The 18462-nt window shown below is 44.7% G+C and overlaps 1 protein-coding gene across 1 annotated transcript in view; it reads right to left on the minus strand.

The window, feature by feature from the left end:
- Window positions 1-18462, minus strand: part of BCR (BCR activator of RhoGEF and GTPase) — a 191775-nt gene that overhangs the window by 59626 nt on the left and 113687 nt on the right. Inside the window, exons 4-9 of the mRNA XM_029049806.2 lie at window positions 14277-14381; window positions 13137-13322; window positions 9036-9143; window positions 5591-5651; window positions 3282-3334; window positions 2299-2439 (exon numbers count right to left, since the gene is read on the minus strand). Of these exons, the coding sequence (XP_028905639.1) occupies window positions 2299-2439; window positions 3282-3334; window positions 5591-5651; window positions 9036-9143; window positions 13137-13322; window positions 14277-14381 (654 nt within the window). The remainder of the gene's footprint in view (window positions 1-2298; window positions 2440-3281; window positions 3335-5590; window positions 5652-9035; window positions 9144-13136; window positions 13323-14276; window positions 14382-18462) is intronic.

Here is an 18462-nt window from a genome sequence, read left to right on the forward strand (position 1 = left end):
AAGAAATGAGGAAAAGTGGCTCACGAAGCAGAGTGACAGCCAGTTCACAACCCCAGCTAATGCATCTTCTGTCACTTCCAGGTCGTGACCCCAGAAGCCAAGGTTTGTCCCTAACTAACGAACCAATGAGCACTTCCCTGCATCTACCCCTGTTCAGTTGGCAACTTCCTTGTTCTTCTCCGAGGAGGCCTGAACCCCCTGGGGTTGATCCTACCCTGGTAGGATGGGGAGCCTCTCCAATCCATCACATTTATTGAGAACTTAATGTGTGCAGAGCACTGTACTAAGCACTTGGGAGAATACAATAAAACTGAGTTGATAGACACGTTCCCTGCTCATAGCCCCTGATCCATTAATAGTACTTATTGAGCGCCTCTCCCAGCACTGCGCTGGGCGGTTGGTAGAGTCGACCAGAAGCAGAGAGAGATACAGTGTCTGTCTTCAGGGGACTTAGAGTCTAACAGGGGAGATTGACAGAAACAAGCCATTCATTAGGTATCGCCCACCTCCGTATCGTTAGAGGCCAGAGTTATATCTATTCTCATGTTCAGCACCGCCATCCTATATAAACAAATGTGGCTCCCAATTGCAAGTCTCTAGTTTTTTGTAAATGGCATTTGTTAAGCACTTACTATATGTGAGACACTGTACTAAGCACTGGGGTAGATACAAGATAATCAGGTTGGACACAATCCATGCCCTACATGGGACTCCCAGGCTTAATCCCTATTTTATAAATGAGGTAACTGGGGCACGGAGAAGTTTAGTAACTTCCCCAAGGTCCACAGCAGACAAGTGGAGGAGCCTGAATTAGAACCCAGATCCTTCTGACAACCAAGCCCGTGTTCTATCCATTAAGAAACACTGCTTCTCCATCTCTGTCTCTGATCTTGGCTGGGAAGGGGAAGCTCTCTGTGAGTCCGTGTTTCCTAAAACAGATGCGCCTCCTAAGGAAAGAGCATCTGGAAGGGGCTGAGCCCAGCAGGGACTTGGATTGTTGTATAGCCTTCTTTCTCATCGCTCACTGTGCTCCTGCCTCCTCAAACCGAGACCCCAAGTCCATGATGGGATTGCACTATAAGCCCCATTCAGCATTCTTGCCAGAAGAGTCAACAAGACATTAGAGCATATGGCCCCAACCAAAGCCTACATGTCGCCTCGACGCTTCTGTCTCTGGCTTAGGACTTCCTGCTTTCGTAGAAAGAGCTGTGAGAAGAAAGCACCCATACAGAAATCCCCTCTCTGGAGGTTGTGAGGCTGTCTACACCAAGGAACTAGCTTCTAAAGCCAAAGTCCACCAAAGGTGAGAAACCTCTTATCTTGCACAGAGCCTCAGAGTTCAGTCGGAAGTCCAAGCTACCACGTAAAAGGACTCCTGCATCTTTCTTTTAATGGTATTTTGGTCCCACTGAATATAATATAATAAAACAAGCATTTAAGTGCCAGGCACTGTGCTAAGTGTTGGGGTAGATACAAAGTAATCAGGTGGCATCCTGTCCATATCCCAAAGGGGGTTCACAGTCTTAATCCCCATTTTACAGATGCGATAACTGAGGCACGGATCTGTTAAGTGATTTGCCCATGGTCATAGAGCAGACAAGGGGCAGAACCAGGATTAGAACCCAGGTCCTTCTGATTACCATGCCCGTGCTCTAACCACAAGGCCATGATGCTTCTGTAATGATGATGATGATAGTCTCTCCCCCTCTACTCCGCGTGCTCATTGTGAGCAGGAATGTGTCTGTTGTTATATTGCACGCTCCCAAGCGCTTAGTACAATGCTTTGCACACAGTCAGCTCTAAATAAATACAATTGAATAATAATAATGATAATAACAACTGTGGCATTTTTTAAGTGCTCACTATTTTTCAAGCACTATTCTAAGCACTGGGGGAGATGCAAGTTATTCAAGTTGGATGCAGTCCCTTTCCCACATGGGACTCACAATGGAAGTAAGAGGGAGTACAGGTATTCAATTCCCACTTTACAGGAAACCGAGGCACAGAGTAGTTAAGTGACTTGCCCAAGATCACACAGCAAGCATGTGGCAGAGCTGAGATCAAAGCCCAGGTCCTCTGACTCCCGGTCTTTTAGCTACGGCATGTCGCTTCTCTTAAGCTTGGCCTACGAGGCAAGCAAAACTCTTGCATCCAGTATTCGCCTCGAAAAGGCAACGGCTGGTAGCAAAAGTACATTTCAAGCACGTAGTACAGTGCTCTGCACATAGTACGCGCTCAATAAATACGATTGAATGAATGAAAGGAAAAAGCCCCAGTCACTGAGGGTCAAGACCTCACCTCTCCCTTCTTCACCGTCATGGACTGTCTGCGGGGAGTGATCTCTTCGTTGATGCTAGACAAGAAGTTCTGAGAGATGCGGAGTGCGTCCTGAAGCAGAGGATGATCAGGGTGGCTGGAGGGCGTGTGTTTCAACAAATCCTGCTCCCAAACAAGAAAAGATAGATTCAGTTAGGAGTAAATGGTATTTGCCTCCACTCCTCATTCTACTGGCATTAGTTATAACATTATCTCCCAAGAGCGGCTAAAGTTACAATTTTCACCACCACCACCACAGAATCTCATCTTTCCCAGAAGGGTTTGGTGTGTTTTTTTAGAAAATTCTTTGGCAGAATGTCCTAAGGAACTCCAAACTTTTTAATTTTAGAAGATCTAAGCAAGATCTAAGCAGTCAGGGGGAAACAAAGTTCTTCTACAGATACAGGTCCTGCCTATTTCTGTGCTTGTTTACAGAGCCTAAAGTATCTCTTATTTTTCCAGATTCTCACTCAGTTGTGCCTAAGGACAATGGGTTTCTGACTCAGTCTAAATCCTCTTAGTACACAGATTGAGGGTATTTGGGAATGAAAACTTGGAGACAGTTAAGAAAGGTGACTTTACTGGCTTCCCCTCTCAGAAGCTAGAGACAAAATGTGTCATGGAAACTCCTGGATCAACTAGATAAATCTTCCTTCCCTGTAGTTCTGCTAGCATCCCGTCTTCCCCTGTTCCACCCCAACCTACCTCAGTATCTGATTAACCCTCTAGAATAGGAATCTGAATCAGTGAGAGAAAATCAAATCTGAATCAAACAGAAAAGAGACCAGGCTAAACAAGGAGCCCCAATTTCCACAGATGCAATAAAATTCCAGCTCGAAAACTGCCTGAGCCTAGACTAACAAAATTTGCAACTAGCTGTTATACAGATGCACTTGTGGCCCTCCTATTTCCAACACCGGAGTAGGGACTCTTCAGGTAAATTCCAGAAAAGACCTCTGACTTACGTGAAGGACAAGTGTGCTGCGGGTCACTCGGTCCACTGGCTTGTACAGCAGTGCTGAGGAGAAGAGTGGCAGGGAAGTGATTATGAAGACACACCCACTGGATCACTGCACCCCAATACCCATCCCCTCAAGCCTGAGCAAAAAGCAAATAAGAAATTGTCCTACAGTGTGGTATGTAGGCACGCACACGTCCCCCCCCCCACACATTCACACACAACACTACCACTCCTCTCTATATCATTAGACCAAGAAGCACAGACCCTCCCAGCAAACTCTAAAACATGTACACCTCAGAATTCTGCTAATCAATCAGTGGTATTTATTGAGCGCTTATTATGTGCAAAGCACTGTACTAAGTGCTTGGGAGAGTACACTTCAACAGAATTAGCGGATATGTTCCCCGCCTATAAATATGTTCCCCGGCTATAAGGAGCCTTTAATCTTAGGGGTGAGGCGAATCTCCTGTTCTAAAGTCTTGCATCTTAATGGTTCCTCTACTGGATCACAAGGGGCACCTTCTCCACCTTGAGCCTGGCACCACCTTTCTTTACATGGTGAGAGGTTCGCCCTTCGGGGTACGGGACTCCCACCCCAAGGGGCCCAATATTTATTTATAGGTTTCTAGAGGCTGATCAGCTCAAGAGCAAATGATTTGGACACTACAGGCGCCTCTAAAGACCACCACTTCTTCAAACATTTTTCTCCCAGGGATTTACAAATGCTTTAAATAAATAATTGCATTATTTGTTAAGCACTTACTATGTGCCTGGCACTGTACTAAGCACTGGGGGAGGGGAGAGTACAAGCAAATTGGGTTGGACACAGTCTCTGTAACTCATCGGGCTTTAGAGACACTAATTCATGAAGCCTCCCTTAACCTGCACTGAGGTTGAGTCCGTCACCACTATTTTATTGAGAGAAGCCACAGAAGTTGGGCTGCTTGGAAATGGAACTCAAAATCCTCACTCCGGTATTGCAGTAGTGTAGCCTGTGCTGGATCCTAGAAGCAGACTCTCTGCAGCAAATTTCAGAAGACCTAGATTTTAATTTGGCCTTTGCCAATGACCACCTGCAGGACCTTGAGCAAACCACGTAATATCTGGCTACTAAAAGAATAAATGAGTCAAAATACATATAATTTTAGGAATAATGGATTAGGGCTTTTATAACAGTTGTTACACTTGTCTGATTTCTCCTTGTCCAAATTCCCATGAACACAAACCAACATTTTACCATTTTGTTTTGACTGCACAGGCTTTGTTTCTTTCTCCAGCTAAGGAGTTTTGTCATCGGATCCACCCAGCTTGGCTTTGGCTTTGTGAGTGGCCATTTACACACTCCAACCATCCTGCTCTCCTGACACTGGGCCAGCGCCTGATCCATCTGGCATAATATGCCTGAACTGTGTCTATCACCAGTGCTATACTCTAGCTCTTCCTGAGCCACATGCTTTCATAAAATACTCCGCACACACCCTCTGCTCCGGGGTATATTTGTGCTCACTGCTGCTTAGTTTCTTCCCTTAGTTGTTTTGACTAATATGCTGCTCTAGATCCAGGAGGCAAAATGGTGGAGTGCAACAGCTCACTCCTCTTTTTGCCCCTGACAGCTGGCCATTAAATAACAAGTTTTGTATTGTCATAGCTGGCCCAAAGTGCCTTTCTGCTGCTGCTGCATTCACAATTGAAGAGTTTCCGTCATTCGTCCTATGCCCCAGGCACCAAAGATGCTGACTTCTACATCCATACTGTTCATTTGGGCAGGAGCCTCTTCACGAGATTCACTGCACATCTACTTGATCTTGAAGGGTGTGCATAAATATATTTATAGACCTTCTTTTATAGCCATACACAACTTGGCAGCACTTGTAATTGGTTCAAATGTATTTCTGGATATCAGTATCTTTCTAAAGCCTCTGCTTGAGAAAGTCTCCCTCTCCAACTTGCCACCTGCTAGGTTGACCTGTCGGCTATTGCTGCTGACTTCCACCGGTCTAGTGTTATCTTGCATTGTTTGAGGCTTTTTCAGTATGTTTCTAATGTTCTCTCCTTCCTGATTCAACTACATTTCAGTTCACCGTGTGACAATTTAATTCGTTTTGGCCCCTCTTATATATTTGTGCACTGTCGGAGAGTGTACTGGCTGGGAAGGAGAATTTAGTCCTGGGACACCCTCCCAGGTGAGCTGCACCTTCTCCATTCACGGCTGCAACAGCTCACCCTCTAATTCCCCCATCTCTTCCTCCCTTTAGTCCTCCTCCCCTCTACACTGAAAGGCCTCAAAAACAGTTATCGTGGTAGAGAACTCACTTTCCAAAGAATTTTTTGTGGTCTGATCTTTGGAATCCTTTGTGCTTCTGGCCCTTAGGTTCTGAAAAGAAAAAAAATATAATATTCATTCAGAGCAGTTAAGTTCTTCATCTAACAAGTCACCGCGAATGAAAACAGGTCTGATCTCAAGAATGGTCAATCTTGGCATGAGACATGTTAAATCTATTATCATTATTATTATTATTGTCTACTGGGGGCTAACTAAAGGAAAGGGAGACTGTAAACAATAAGCTTGTAGGGACAGAGAATGAGTCTTTTGTATTGTACTCTCCCAAGTGCTTAGTACATTGTTCTGCACACAGAAAGTGCTCATTAAATATGACTGACTGACTGAGAAAGGTCCCCAGAATGCAAATAACAAATATCCTCTAGATAAAATAAGATCCAACCTGGTAAAAAAAAGAAGGACTTGTTTCCAGAGATTCCAAAGCAGTGAGCCTATCAGTCAATGTTATCCCTGCCCTCAAGGAGTCTCCAGACTAGAAGTGGAGTCAGACATTACGTTATAGGTGGTAATGTACAAGGGGGCTATTCAGATATAATTTTGTGAGGAGCACAGAGCACAGGTGGCCTGGAAAAGAATGAGTAGAAGCCCAAGCTGAGCATTCATGGTGCTTTCAGTTCATAGCAGCCAAAACCTCTACAGTGCAATCTTGTGAGAAATTTCGGCTCCAGGAGCCCAAACTGTATTGGTTGGATTGATTTCCTCCAAAGACACAAAGAGATTGATGGCTTGACATACCACACAACTAGAGAAACAGGGAAATGTATAAATAAACAGTGTGGCTTTGTAGAAAGAGTCTGGACCTAGGAGTCAGAGGACCTAGGTACTAATCCTGGCTCCGCAAGTTTGCTTTGTGACTTTGGGCAAATCACTTCACTTCTCTGTGCCTCAGTTACCTCATCTGTAAAATGAAGATTAAGACTGTGAGCCCTATGTGAGACAGGGCCTGTGTCCAACCTGATTATTCTTCTTGTATCTACTCCACCGCTTACTACAGTGTCTGGCAGATAGTAAAGCCTTAACAAACATCATTTTTGTAAAGCCTTCCAACTACAACCTCCCTCCCCAAGTAATTCATCCACAGCCAACGAAAGGCCAGTAATTCCTCTTCACTTCATTCCAGTAGAACAGCACATCCTTAATTGAGGAAACAACTCTAACATATTGAAAGGCCTTACTGCCACTGGTGGAAGAAAAAGCATCTGAGAAACACTCCAAAGCAAGTAGCTATACCTAGCTACCAGTTCTCCTGGCTAGGATATCTGTGAGCAACATTGATTTGTACATTCCAAGCGCTTAGTACAGTGCTCTGCACATAGTAAGCGCTCAATAAATACTATTGAATGAACTGTAGAATCAAAGTGTGGGCCTTAGCCATTTGAAGGTAGTGGCCTCAGACCTCCCTGCCCAAGAGTGGCCACTGCAATTGTGATGCCCAAGCCCTTCCCTCCCTCCACCAGACTAGCAGGTCAGAGGAGCACAGAGCGTGGCTTTTTAAAAATATTTATAACTTTGGAGTCTTTGCTGTTTCTGGACTGGGACTGGTGAGTGACAGCTTAGTGACAGTACTGATGTTTGAGAGTTAGAATTTTAAGTGTTTGCCTTCCACCCCTAGACTGTATGACCCTTATAGGTAGGGACTGCTTTTAATTTATATATTACATATATATATAAGATATATTGTATGTATTTATTTTATATTGTTATATTATGCATTTATTTTATATGTTATATATATTTTTATATGTTTATATAGTCCCAAGCACTTAAGATATAGCAATGCACAAAAGAGTTGTTAACAATTTTATTAGTACTCCTACTAGTAATAATATAGGCTATAAGGGAAGCTCAGAAGAGAAGCAGCATTGCCTAGTGGAAAGAGCACTAGCCTGGGAGTCAGAGGATGTGGATTCTAAACCTGACTCTGCCACATGTCGCTGTGTGACCTTCTCTGTTCTTCAGTTTCATCATCTGTAAAATGGGGATTAATCCTACTCCCTCCTACTTAGACTGTGAGCCTCGTGTAGGACAGGGACTGTGTCCAATGATTAACTTGCTTCTACCCTAGTGCTTAGAACAGTGCTTAGCACACAATAAACACTTAATAAGTACCAAAATTATTAATATTATTAACAAAATTTCCATTCTTGGAGAACACTTACAATAGGGTCAACATCCCTTGGATAGTTCAGGTGCAGATGTGACTGAGCAGTGGACTGAACTTTCTTTCCTCATAAGCCCTGTCTACCCAGAACTCAGGTAACATGAGCATTTCCTCATTCTCCCATATTTTCCACTTACCACCTAAATAAACAGAAAGTGGAGCTGAAAATGGTACAATCTATAACAGAATGGCCCTGAAAAGGCCAACTACACTTCTGAAATTGTTTACCTGCATATAGCCCAGTTAATGACTGGATTTTGATTTGGGGGTAATATCACATCACTCAGAAGAATTTAATAACATCTGTATAATGGGTATAAAGTGCCTTTTCTCCCACCCTCTTAGACTATGAGTCCCATGTGGGACTGGGACTGTCTGATCCACTTACATCCTTTCAAATCACAACTAAGCTTAGCACGATAGTAAAGAATGATCAAATACCACAGTTATTGGGCACCTTCTATGGGCAAAGCACTATAATAATAATAATGGTATTTGTTAAGCACTTACTGTGTGTCAAGTATTGTTCTAAGGACTGGGGTAGATACAAATTAAATTAGGTTGGACACAGTTCCTGTCTCACTTGGGGCTCATAGTCCATGTAAGAGGGCTAACAGCTAATGAATTCCCATTTTACAGTGGAGGAAATTGAGGCACAGAGAAGTTAGGAAACTTGCCCAAGATCACACAATAGGCAAATAGCAGAGCTGGGATTAGAACCCAGCTCCTCTGACTCTCAGACCTGTGCTCTTTCTACTAGGTCACATGGCTCCCCCCATGCTTAGGAGAGGGTTTGGGGACTATGATCAATCAGTTGTAATTATTGGTGCTTACTATGTGCAGAGCACTGTACTTACCAAGCACTTGGGAGAGTACAACAGAATTAGCAGACACATTCCCTGCCCATAAACAATACAATACACATAATCCTTGCCTTCAAAGAGTTTACAATCTAGCAGGGAAGACATACACACTAAAGGAAATTACAAATAGGAGGAAGTGTTAGAAACAATAGGATAGGAACTTAAGTGTTTTAGGGAGTTGTGAGTATGCAAGTGCTTAGTGCAAAAGTGCTTAGTGCAAAAGTGCTGCTATGGGAAAAGGGGCAAAATAAGGTGGAGAAATTAGAAATGGATCCTATTTAAGGCTGGCAGTTCTTGCAGTCAAAAAAAAACAACACAAAAAATCCTTGGCGACACGAGGAATATCCTAGGCAGTCGGAACCAATTGGTGCCTGCATCTCCTTGTGACATTACCTCTGAGATTTCAGCAAACTGAACATTGGCCTGGCAGCATTTCTCTGCTGTCTCCATGGCAACCTCATAGTTATCCACAAAGGCCCGGTAGACTCCCAGCTGGCTGGCCTGCAGAAAGGAAAACAGAAAGGATAACGGTGCAGGACAGCTGCTGTTTGTCTTCATTCTTTCTGAGGAATAGGCAGCTTTTCGCAGCAGTAGAGAGACTCAGGGTGTACAAACAACAAAACAAAGCAATACAAACCTAAACCCTCTCCATATTGTTGATACTTGAGCCTGATCCTCCCTGCCCCAAAAACGTCTAACGGCTCCTCTCTATCCTGAATCCAACTATTCAGCAGTGACTCATAGCTCTTAAGAGGATAAAACCTCCTCATTTCAACTGCCTAGTCCTCCTACCTTGCCACTTCATCAGCACTGATTAATATTTGAACATTGAAAGTAAGTGGATAAGTAGCCACAGCTATTTGCTGCAAAAGGTGAATTGGATGAGCAGAATACGATTCCACTTGATACATTAATTGTTGTCACTTTCACTGCATAAACCCGACCAGATCCTAACTCTCATTTGGGCAGGGCTGGATGAATTATAAACCTTGAAGTAAACTGGAAGACTGCACTCAAAATTTTTTTCTCTAGCTGAGAATGTGACATAGCCGCTTCCGTGAGAGCCAAGAGGGCAGATGCCGAGTACAAAGAGTAGTTTTCCTCGGATTATTATTTAATATTGAATAAGTACAAATCCAAATCATTGGGTGAATACCAAAAATAAAAAAAAAAAGAGAGAGAGCTGGAGACAGCCTTGAGGATTTTAAATCTCTAAAAAAATACAATGGAATGACAGGTACAAGTGCCAAAGATAAGGATACTCGGGAAAGCTTTCTTCCATTTTGTGGGCATAGAAGATGAGAGTATTGCTAGAAGGGTTTATCACCCAAGAACATTTTCAAAAGTTATGGAAAAAAAGCAGGATGAAAAAGGAAAATGAATTGAACAGAGATAGGCTAGAATAAGGCATGGTGTGTTTCTAAAATTTCAAGGGGAGTAGTCAATGGGCCCCTAGTGAGCTTAATTATTTTCCTCTCTCTCGACTGCTGAGTTTATTCTGCCTTCAACCACATCTACACAGACCCACACTTCTAGAAAAATGAAGACAAAAAAAGGTCACCATCACCCTAAGGACTTGGCATCAAGTATATGAATACTTTATCATCATCCAAGCTCTATGAAAAGAGCCACAACTGAGAATCTCCTAGAGAACTTGATCCAATCTGCATTTCCACGTCTTCGTTCCCTAGTTTCTTCACTGCAATTGGGCATGCATTACACTAACAGGGGCAATTTCAGAGCACTCTGCCCAACACCATTTGTCCAATGACGTTTTGAAACCTAAGCCTCGGGGTTCTTCAAACGGAAAACAAAAAACACAAACCACTTCTCCCATCAAGAATCGGGTGATGCATATGGCACCTTTGGGAAGTTGCCTTCTGGGTTGGCAAGTACAGAGTTCCAAAAGGGCAATTGTTCAGTTTTGCAGACTCAGTCAAAGAGTCCACTCTAATGGGGTTGAGTTGTCAGAAACTCAAACATATAAAGAAAAGGGAATTGGGGCTCTACATCTCTGGATGAAGGCAGGGAATCACACTCTAAAAGGTGGCATCTTCATCTCCCTAGTTAAAGGGAGTGGGGTCAGCTGTTCAGATCCAAAAGACAATTAAAGATTCTTTCCAGCAAAAACAAAAGCCTCGTGCTTTCCTGATGCTCATCTCAGTCACAAGAAAGAGTAGCTCTGCAGATGAGCAAGGCTGCAGCTCCTTGCCAGTTGACTGGTGGCAACATGCCAACGAGAAAGCTATACCTGGCAAAAAAGATGACTTGGCCCCCAGACTGCAAACCAGAGAGAAACTTGACTCAGAGAGAGAGGGCAGAGTTGGAAGCTCTGTTTTGCATGGCCTTTCCTACCACCTCAGGACACTAACTTTCAGTCATGACCGCTCTAGAGAATGGGCCAGTTTGCCTAGGAATAGAGTTGCCACACTTTCTCGGCTGGCAAAATCTTTTGGCAACTGAAAAAAATTCTACAGATCCTCCCCACTTTCATTTATGCCTAACTGTCCCCCTCACATACCCCAGCCAGCATCTTCTATTTATCTTCCTTGTGTTTTCAGTTAGAACTCTGAATAGGCCAAGCCCGACTCACAGGTTATGGAATGGTGGAGCAGGACATGAGCAAGCCGAACCTCTCTTTAGGGCCTCCTCCAACTGGAGGGAGGTTTGGGGGGTTTTTATGGCATTTGTTAAGCGTTTACTATGTGCCAGAGCTGGAGTATATACAAAGTAATCAGGTTGGACACAGTCAATGTCCCACACTGGGCTCACGTGTGTGGTTCAGTTTTAGCGAGTGTGGGGGTCATGGGGCCTATTGGAACAGTGCTTGGTACACAGTCAGTGCTTAACAAGTACCAGAATTATTATTATTATTACTAATCCATGCAGCCCACAGAGACAACTCTGTCCCACCCAAAAGCAGTGTGGTCTATTGGACACAGCACAGGCCTGGGATTCAGACGGACCTAAGGTTATAAACCTGGCTCTTCCTCTTGTCTGCTGTATGACCTTGGGTAAGCCACTTAACTTCTCCGTGCCTCGGTTACCTCCTCTGTAAAATGGGGGTTAAAACCGTGAGCCCCATGTGGAACATGGGCTGTGTTTAACCTGATTATCTTGTATCTACCTCAGAGCTTAGAATATAGGTTCGCATATAATAATAATAATAATGATGATGTTGGTATTTGTTAAGCGCTTACTATGTGCAGAGCACTGTTCTAAGCGCTGGGGGAGATACAGGGTAATCAGGTTGTCCCACATGAGGCTCACAGTCTTAATCCCCATTTTACAGATGAGGGAACTGAGGCCCAAAGAAGTGAAGTGACTTGCCCACAGTCACACAGCTGACAAGTGGCAGAGCCGGGATTCGAACCCATGACCTGGCATACTATGAATGGTATAGTAATAGATACTATTAGAAAAATGAGACCAAGGCCCATCGGGCCCCAGTTGCAATAGGGCTCCAAACTCCAGGAGTTTGTTTCAGGGCAAGCTCCTGGTTTCTTGCCTGAGCAGGGGTCCATTTCCAGAATCCCTCTCTCCTGGCAATAACCTGTCCATTCGCCCCGGAATACTGTCTTCAGAGCATTCTCCTTCCCCCATCTCCTCCAACCAACACTCTGCTCTACCTCTTCCCACAGCAGGATCTCCCGGTCTTCAGAGCACCCACCTAAAGCATGAAAGATCCCAGAGAGCTCTAGACCTCATGTGGGGAAGCCACTGGACGAGGCCAAAAATGTACACTAGAAAAATCAGGCGGTTCAGATACACAGTGGGGCTGAGGTTAGTTTTTGGCCCCCCATTACACACAGCAAAGGGAAACGGATTCTGGGAGGAGGGAGCGGGAGGAGATGGGCAGAGCAGAATGCCACAGAGGAGAGGAAGAAGAAGAATTTAAAAACAGTTACCCTTTTACATTTGTCCCAACCCAAGCCCCCCACTTCTGCCCATGACTCCCCACCTTAAGCCTCTGGAATATCATGGCCCAACCCTGCCACAAACACTGCTAAATTCTGAGGTGGTCCAGTGGCCCAGTAATAACAATAATAATAATTATGGTATTTGTTAAGAGTTGACTATGTGCCAGGCACTGTATTAAGCGCTGGGATGGATACAAGCAAATCAGGTTGGACACAGACCCTGTCCCGCAGAGGGCTCACAGCCGTCATCTCCATTTTACATATGAGGTGACTGAGGCCCAGAGAAGTAAAGTGACTTGTCCAAGGCCACTCACAAGTGGCGGAGTCAGGATTAGAACTCAGGACCTTCTGACTCCCAGGCCCATGCTCTATCCATTACCACCCAGTAGAGTATCTATCTCCCAGCACACAGCCCACTAGGCAAAAAGACACACAGGAAAGCAAGTCCCCGGGCCACTCGGTTATTAATCCACAAGCTAACCTCAGCTCCCAAGGAATGACTGCAAATGGAGCAGGCTTCCAGCTCCCTGCCCGGGTCGCCGTCCCCGGGCTAGAGGCAGCACGGCTCACTCACCAATTTCTGGAAGAGGTCTCCCACCCGCTGCTGGTGACTCCACTGCTGCACCCGGGGGAAGAGCCTGTCATAGAACTCCTTGTGGATCTCATACAGCTCAGGCACTTTGAAGAAAATGGTCTCAATCTGTTGATTCGTTAGCACGGGCTGAGAGGTCGTGGCAGCGGCTTTCAGAGGCTTCATGGGCTAGGTGAATCAGAAAGATGGTTACCTTTCAGCCAAATCAATCAAATCAGTAATATTTATTGAGTGCTTATGGTGTGCAGAGCACTGTACTAGCACTTGCCAGAGTACAACAGAGTTGGCAGACACGGCATGGGGGCAGGGAGGGAGTTACATCTTATCTCTCTATCAGTCTTGACCAGGGACCTCCCTTTCCCAATAAGTCAATCAATCAATGGTATTTATTGAGCAGTTTCTGTGCCGAGCACTGTGGGTGCACAACAGAGTTAATAGGCACGATCCCTGCCCTCAAGGAGCTTCGAGTCTACTGTGTTCCCTGCCCACAATGAGCTAAGTGGGTTTACTTTGTTCTGATTTTTTCCCAAAAGATATGCTAAGGTCTTGATTCAACCTAATGATTCACCCTACCAGCTCCCTCCTTCCTAAAGGTCAATCAATGAATTGTATTTATTGAGCGCTCACTATGCACAAAGCACTGTACTAAGCGCTTGGTAGAATACAGAACAACAGAACTGGTAGACACATTCCCTGCCCACAAGCATCTCATATTGCTAAATTATGGATATGTACGTAAGTGCTGTGGGGCTGAGGGAGGGGTGAACAGAGGGACAAATCAGGGTGATCTAGAAGGGAGTGGATTCTGTCACATATGTGACATATCAACCCATTCATTCATATTTATCGAGCGCTTAGTCTGTTCAAAGCACTGAACTAAGCACTCAGGAGAGTACAATATGACAATAAACAGACATATTCCCTGCCCACAATGAACTTATTTCCTCAGGAACATCAACTTCCTTCTGGAGACTGGAGTGCAGCAACTTACCTGGGATTCTCTTAGTGACTAAATTCCAGCACTCAAATTCCCCAAATGTATAATATGGAACTTCCTCCCTTTATCTCTTGTTCGACTCAGGTCCCCAGTCCCCAGGCTGCAGCAACTGCTCCAATTCTTACCAGCAGCAGGGCCTCTAGATGGCTCAAGTAGGTCTCCTCACTGGCCAGGATTCCAGACAGGACCCATTTCCTCATCTCCAAGCCCTTCTCCAAGTCCAGCTCACTCTACAGGAAGAAAAGAGAGGAAAAATAAGGAACCCAAGAACAGAAGCTTTGGTCCTTGGGATTGCCCAGCACATAAAATTCACTTATGAGAATGAAAAATGATCCAAAATGCAATTACAATCCCCTGGAAAGTGACCATTTTAAACAAGAGGACCAGGCAGGTCAATCTGTCAATCATATTTCTTGTGTATTTACTGTGAGCAGAGCATTGTACTAAGCGCTTGCCAGAGTACAATAGAGTTGTTAGATACGTTCCCTGCCCACAATGAGCTAAGCAGGTTTACTTTGGTCTGAGTATAACATGTATAATACAATATAATGGGAGAGCATAATATAATAATAAAACAGATATATTCCCTGCCCACAATGAGCTTACAGTCTAGAGGCAGGTCTTCCCCATGCTCACCTGGCCACGGAAGACACGAAGCAGGGAACTGAACAGCGAAAGAGCAGTTATCGCAACACTACTATGCACTAAAACTCTTGGTGTTTCCACTTCTGAGTGTCCCCCAAGCATTCTAACTCTCTGGAGGAGTCGAGTTGATTTTACACACCTGGTGTGCTTTTCATTCAATCCTTCAATCATATAAATCGATAAATACAAGCACTTACTGTGTGCAAAGAACTGTACTAAGCGCTTGGGGGAGTACAATATAACAACAAACACAAATTCCCTGCCCACAGCAAGCTCACAGTCTAGAGGATCAAAACCAAATTTTCCAAGCAAAAACCAAAAAATCATTTCACCAAATACTCACTTGACCACACTGTGCATATTTGTATATATTATTTTTTACCCTATTTATTTTGTTAATGATGTGTATATCTCTATGATTCGATTTATCTTGATGATGTCTGCGCTAGACTGCTTGTTTTGTTTTGTTCTGTTTTGCTTTCTATCTCTCCCTTTTAGACCATGAGCCCATTATTGGGCAGGGATTGTCCCTATCTGTTATCAAATTGTACACTCCAAGCTCTTAGTCCAGTGCCCTGCACATAGTAAGCGCTCAATAAATACTATTGAATGAATGAAGGTGTAGCCATTATCTCACCTTTATGCCTCACTGATATACTAGAATTACCTGGTCTTTAAAGATGAGCTTTACACACCTGAAAAACCCAAGTAGGAAGTTCGGGAAACGGCAAGAGCCTTGAAGTATCTCTGAGCCTTACAACTTCACAGTGCAGGATCAAGAGCATAAGAGACTGGGTCTGGATTGGGAGGAGGGAGGTATGGAAGGAGCACATCTGAGGAGCAGAAGTTCCTTTATTTTCATCTCCCGGTTCCAACTGGCCCTAAATCACAAAGCTGCTCTTACACCCGGCTTTGAGGGGTTCCTCGGCACAGCTCGTTGTCGGCTGGGAATGTGTCTATTTATTGTTACAGGGTACTCTCCCAAGCACTTAGTCCAGAGCTTTGCACACCATAAGCGCTCAATAAATACGACCGAATGCATGAATAAATGAACATCATCAGCCGAACGGCAGAAGTGCACAGCCATTAGATGAGAAATGGGTAAGTAACCACTGGTTTGAAATGGTATCTGTATTAACAGGGACCTGGGAAGAAAATGTCTCTGGAGCCAGGTGGGAAGGTCATATTACTAGTAATAATGATGGCATTTGTAAAATGCAATGTGCCAAGCACTGTTCTAGGCACTGGGGTAGATACAAGGTAATCAGCTTGTCCCACGTGGGGCTCACAGTCTTAATCCCCATTTTACAGATGAGGTAACTGAGGCACAGAGAAGTGAATGACTTGCACAAAGTCACACAGTTGACAAGTGGCGGAGGCAGGATTAGAACCTGACTCCCAAATCCGTGCTCTTTCCACTAAGCCATCCTGCTTCTCATTAAAGATGGTATCTGTTAAGCACGGTTAGGATTAGGAGCCAGGATTAGAACCCCCAACCTCTGACCCCCAAGATGATGCTCTTTCCACTAAGCCACGCTGTGTCTCATAAAAGATGGTATTTGTTAAGCACGGTTAGGATTAGGAGCTAAGGCTAGAACCCACAACCTCTGACTCTCAAGCTCATGCTCTTTCCACTAAGCCACGCTACTTCTCATAAAAGATGGTATCTGTTAAGCATGGTTAGGATTAGGAGCCAGGATTAGAACCCACAACCTCTGACTCCCAAGCGCATGCTCTTTCCACTAAGCCACGCTACTTCTCTACTAGTAGTAGCTGTAATATTACTGGTGGTGGTAATATTAGTAATAGTTAAGATATTGATTACATGCTTACTTAGAACAGAACCCTGTACTAGGAGGAAAAAAAAGTACATATGTGTAAAATCAGACATGGTCTCTGGCCCTCTGTGTGCTCACAATCTAAAAATAAGGGAAGTTAAGCAACAGACAAAGAAGGAAGGATGAAACGATAGAAACACTAAAACAACAGGTTCCCCAGAAAAACACTCTCCGTTTGGAGGATCTCTATGAAGTCACCCAGAACGCTGCATGCCCACGTAGCATGATGGAATGACATCTTTTGGAATGGGAAGCGAAATGCCTGAAGCCGGCTTCGGCTAGGACTGTGCTTGTACTATTCATACAGTCGATGACAGTCACCTCAGCGGCCCCCAGCTACCCGGCTTCCATCTGTGCCTCAGACATGAAATGGGGCTGTCCACTGGCAGCATGGTGAAAGCCACCCTCTGGGCCCAAGCTCCAAGCTGCTCCCAAATGTAGTAGATACTGGGCTTTGTGCTTGTGCATGGTGACTTCGTAAAAGATACCCCTGTGAAGATCCTCCCCAGGAAATCCGTTACTTTTCAAGGATTTATAGTCTGCAAATGCGAAATTAGGGCCTCGATAAATCCACTTATTAGGCTTTCGGGGGGGCCTCGCAAATGCAAACGTGCAGAGGAAGTCATCGCTTGGGGACTGAAATGCGAACCACAAACACCGAATCCCATTTTGTGTGAGGCTCAAGGTCTCTTCTTCACACTGAGCTTTTCAGCCCTATTTTACCCGCACGAGAGAGTCCGCGGCCGCCTCGGAGCCGCCAGGCAGCAAGGATTATGTGATCTGGCACGCTAAGCCTGCCGGAGTTAAGTTTGAATCTGTCACCTCATCTGCAACTTCCTTTCCATCCGAAACAGCAGTTAGAGAGGAGTCCTGAAGGAGACTTATCTGGTGTTTTTTCCCTTCCTCGCCCATTAGCGGTGATGATGATGATGAGAGGTGAACCTGCTATGTCTGTGATTTACTTGGTGTGACAGGCCTGTCTCCCTGAGGCTGAAAGGCAGCAGCTGTGCTAAGCACCCCCAGGGAATCTAGTGTTTGTCTGTTGAGTCCATCCATTAGAGGTTTCCAGGGAGTTTCCTATTTAGCATCTCCCCACCCCCAGCCTTTTTTTTAATGGTATTTCTATGTGTGAGGCACTGTAGTAAGTGCTCCCACATGGGGCTCAGTTTTAATCCCCATTTTACAGAGGAGGGAACTGAGACACAGAGAAGTGAAGCGACTTGCCCGAGGTCACACAGCAGAAAAGTGGCGGAGTATGAATTAGAACTCAAGTCCTTCTGACTCCCAGGCCCGTGCTCTATCCACTAGACCACACTGTTTCTCTAGGCCAGTCCTGCATGCTTGCTGAGGCTTGGTCACTTAATTCTGTGGTACTGTACTCTCCTAAGTGCTTAGTACAGTGCTTTGCACATAGTAACCGCTCAATAAATACAACTAATTGATTGATATACACTCCTTCCTCTACTAGTCCAATCCTGGACCCTACCTCCACAGGAGAAATCCATCCTGTGTCAGGCATTGGCTACCCTTTAGAGAAAGGGAGATAGCGTGGGCTGCCATTCTACGGCATTGGGGGAATACCATCCTGGAGGTTCAAGAAATCTATGGCCACTTCCTCATGCACCTCTCTGACTCTCCCACCAATTCTCTCTTATTTTGCTCCCCAATCTTGCAAATCATAAAGAAGGTGATTCAAGTTCGGGATCCTTCTGCTGTAGCTAGTCAGGTGGACCCTCTTGGCTCTTGTGTTCCTAAAGAGCTACTTTGTTTCTGTGAAAAATAGTCTGCAGTCAGAGACTGGGTTTTATGAGTTTCTGACTGGAACCTC

Source organism: Ornithorhynchus anatinus, chromosome 2, assembly GCF_004115215.2.
Source record: "Ornithorhynchus anatinus isolate Pmale09 chromosome 2, mOrnAna1.pri.v4, whole genome shotgun sequence".
In the NCBI taxonomy this organism is placed as follows: domain Eukaryota; kingdom Metazoa; phylum Chordata; class Mammalia; order Monotremata; family Ornithorhynchidae; genus Ornithorhynchus; species Ornithorhynchus anatinus.